This window comes from Limulus polyphemus, unplaced genomic scaffold (genome assembly GCF_000517525.1).
Source record: "Limulus polyphemus unplaced genomic scaffold, Limulus_polyphemus-2.1.2 Scaffold105, whole genome shotgun sequence".
Classification (NCBI taxonomy): domain Eukaryota; kingdom Metazoa; phylum Arthropoda; class Merostomata; order Xiphosura; family Limulidae; genus Limulus; species Limulus polyphemus.
This window is the reverse complement of record NW_013665715.1, coordinates 659,149-663,037: the sequence shown is the minus strand read 5'-3', so window position 1 is coordinate 663,037 and position 3,889 is coordinate 659,149. Positions and strand designations below refer to the sequence as shown.

Genomic DNA, 3,889 nt, shown 5'->3' with positions numbered 1-3,889 from the left:
AATAACTTGTATTTTTGGTAAATTGTGTATGTAGTTGAAAATAGATTTGTAAAAGAATAAAAACCACTTGTGTCATAAACTAGAATTAAACGTCTCCGGTTATGAATACATTTTCAGAGTATCTTAGGCAACGGTAAGCCATGTTTGTTGCTGCTGAAAAAGATCTTTGTCGTACTACGTTTATTGTTTTTATGTTAAATAAAAATGTAGAAGAAAGTGAAAGACCATATTATTTATTTAGTTTCGTAGGAACCAAAGACTCTGAAGTTTAATTTTCTAGATTTTTAAAGGTTCTCTTGCTTGCTAGATCATAACTCACAAGTTAATGAATTAAAAACAACCAATGTATTTCTATTACTTTTTTAAGGCACAAGAATGTTTTTGATAGCTTTGCAGTGTTGCTTCACGGAATCAATAGAGTGTAATATTTGTTTGGAGACATCAAAGATGCGGGGCGTAAGTTATTCTCCATCCCAACATATAAGCATTCTATTATTAACAAGGCAAGTCAGAAATTTCATAAAACAATTATGTTGTTTTCTAGTTAGATTTGTTGTTAAATGTTTCTTCAACATCTTTTGAGTCATTGACAGCTTCGCTTAGGTTGCTGTAGTTCTGATTCCCCTTTGTCACAAATTGGATTCTCCCTCATCTTCTGCGCACTCTCAGTATGAACTGAGCGATTGCTGGTGATCCTCACCACAAACAACGGTAGACATGCTGTGAGAGGGACCTAGTGTGTGGTCATATAATATAAGATTGGCTTGATTTTTCCTTGGCTAGTCTAACAAATACTGGGACTCGCAGTGTGTCCGCCGTGGATGCGTGGTGGTGAGGCTGAATGTTCAGTAGTTTCAGTACGTCAGATTGTCTCTTTCCTTTTTATTCAGCGGCACCTTTCATAAAGAAAATCCTTCTAGATACGAAAAACTATTCTTTTATTTGTTGTTATGAACTGGAATTGAAAAAACTGCTTAAATTAGTTTGATTAGTACATGAAACAATTATTGAGAACTAAAGTGTCAAAGCTCAATACAAAATTTCAAAGTTTTAAACTGACGTTTTGTGAAGAATTCTCTCGTAAAAATACAAAATAATCTCATTTCGATATACTGATATGTGTATTTATTCTTGAAAACTAACCAAGTATTGTTGGGAACCTCTTTGTTTCCATATAATGACATTCATTATGGTGTATACCTCTCACTAAAACTTATTTTGGATTGTCTACTTATAAAAGTTGTTTACTGGTATTAAAAGTTGAAGAGAAAAAAAAAGGTCAGCTAAAGTGCTTAGGAAGATACGGAGATACAGAGCTCAAAGATAAATCTGTACATCATGCTGACCATAGATGTTACTGTTTTGTTGATGTTCTTGGCTTTATTCCAGCATTTACAAGGTGAGCCTCATAAGCGAGATACGCGAATTGTACAAACAAAGTATGGTTCTGTAAGAGGCATTATTCAAATCCTTTCAAACCGTCGTCTTCAGCCTGTCGATGTCTTTCTAGGGGTTCCTTTCGCTAGTCCGCCTATTGGATCTCTTCGTTTCATGCCTCCTGTTACTCTTCCCAGATGGAAGGGTGTTCGAATGTCCGATAAACTAGCACCTGTTTGTCCACAGGTGTTTCCAGATATTCATAATGAAACTGAAGCCTTGCAAAGAATGCCTGCTGGAAGACTAGCATATCTTCGAAGACTTCGACCTTATCTTCAAAACTATAGTGAAGATTGTCTCTATTTGAATATTTATGCTCCTGCAAAAGGTAAGAATTATGATGACTTTAAAATGTTAGAATAGAAATCCCAAAATTTTCTGAGACTAAACTAGATTTACATTCCTCCGAACTTTAAAGCTGTTTCAATGTTACGTTGGACATAATTAAACTAAATATTGATAACAGTGAAAAAAGTTAATAATGGCCTTTATAAACAACTGTCTTGAAGCACTATAATCCAAGTAAGTGCTGAACAATATATATAGAGAGAAACTAATACTAAGTTTCCTCCATTGGCTGCATGCTTAACAATTACCTTTTCACCAAAGATAGTACATTAAATAATATATATATATGTAATACATACACTAACTACCTCGCCACCGCCGGCTATGTGCTCAGCGATATACATATAGAAATTACTTCGTCACTATGAGCTTTGTGTTGAACGAATATGCATAAATCAACTACCTCGCCACTTCTGACATACTTCTAAATGACACACATAAAGAAATGTATTCACCACTTTCGGCTACGGGCTAAAGAAAGTATATATAAGTCAACTACCTCGCCACTTCTGACATACTTCTAAATGACACACATAAAGAAATGTATTCACCACTTTCGGCTACGGGCTAAAGAATGTATATATAAGTCAACTACCTCACCACTTCTGACATACTTCTAAATGACATACATATTCACCACTTTCGGCTACGGGCTAAAGAATGTATATATAAGTCAACTACCTCGCCACTTCTGACTACTTCTAAATGACATACATATTCACCACTTTCGGCTGCGGGCTAAAGAATTTATATATAAATCAACTACTTCGCCATTTCTGGCTGCTTACTAAACGACATACACAAAGAAATGTATTCATCACTTTCGGTTGCGGGCTAAAGAATGTATATATAAGTAAACTATCTCGCCACTTCTGGCTGCTTACTAAACGACATACATAAAGAAATGTGTTCACCACTTTCGGCTGCGGGCTAAAGAACGTATATATAAGTAAACTACCTCGCCACTTCTGGCTGCTTACTAAACGACATATATAAAGAAATGTGTTCACCACTTTCGGCTGCGGGCTAAAGAACGTATATATAAGTCAACTACTTCGCCATGAACTACTAGCGGAGTACTAATCTTGTTGTTGTAACTAAATTTGATTGAGTTGGTATCTAGAGAAAACGTTTTTTTTTTTGTTGTTGTTGTTCCTTTTTTGTAGTAACATCATTCCAGTGGTTGAATCCATATTAGGTTTTACCTTAGTGGTTATGTTTTAGGCTTAATAACATACTTCAATAAGAGCACAATATTTGAGAGTCCTGTAGAGGTTAAGATGATTAACGTATATGTGTAGAATAAATAATAACCAAAGAAGAATGAATTTTTTATAGATTGTGGAAAACGACTTCGTCTTACTGGTTTTAAAAACATTATGCCGTAGGTCTTTTATGTGTAATGTTACGTATTACAATTTCGAAAGGTCTGAAACCGAGCTAAATGATACGTTAAATTTAGTAGTTAAATTGCACTTTGGATTTAGCAGTTAAGTAAAAGCCGATATATATTCAGTTTATGATATTTGCCAACAAGATTGATGCACACAGTTTTCTTTTTTAACACAAATATGTTTTAATATTCACACAACAATACAATTTACAATAACAGTTATTACAAATAGTTATTACAAACAATGATTTATGTACAAAAGTTTCACAAATTTACAAGCAATATAAAGCCTTCTTTCTAATCTGGTACTTCTTCGATATCTTATCGAGGGTTCACGATGAGCGAATTAATTACAAGTTGATGTGATACGATTCGCTTAACGGGGAGCTAGCTAGCTTTGTCTTTCGTTATTCACCAGCCACACACGCCGAGTTTTCCACGATGAAGTTATGTAATGTTTTCGTAAAAGTACTAATGTCCGATGAGAATCCATTGAAGTTAAATAATTTGGAAAGTTCGAACTTTGTAAACGCTTCTGGTCAAATATCTGAAGTTTTCCGATTAATAAGCGCTATAACAACCACAGTTATAGCTTCCAAATTTTATAGCACACTGACTATAGCAAACTAATAATAGGTACTAGTTTTTTTTTGGCGCGTCGCGTGGGTTATATTCATAGGTGTGTGGAGAGTTTCTAGAAAATTCATATTA

The 3,889-nt window shown here is 34.5% G+C and overlaps 1 protein-coding gene across 4 annotated transcripts in view; it reads left to right on the top strand.

The window, feature by feature from the left end:
• The first annotated feature begins 800 nt into the window (after positions 1-800).
• The window catches only part of LOC106470443 (neuroligin-4, X-linked-like), a 94,707-nt gene continuing 91,618 nt past the window's right edge, over positions 801-3,889 (top strand). For all 4 annotated transcript variants that reach the window (XM_022399879.1, XM_022399891.1, XM_022399894.1 and 1 more), the window contains exon 1: positions 801-1,765. In XM_022399879.1, the coding sequence (XP_022255587.1) occupies positions 1,339-1,765 (427 nt within the window). In that variant the 5' untranslated portion in view covers positions 801-1,338. The remainder of the gene's footprint in view (positions 1,766-3,889) is intronic.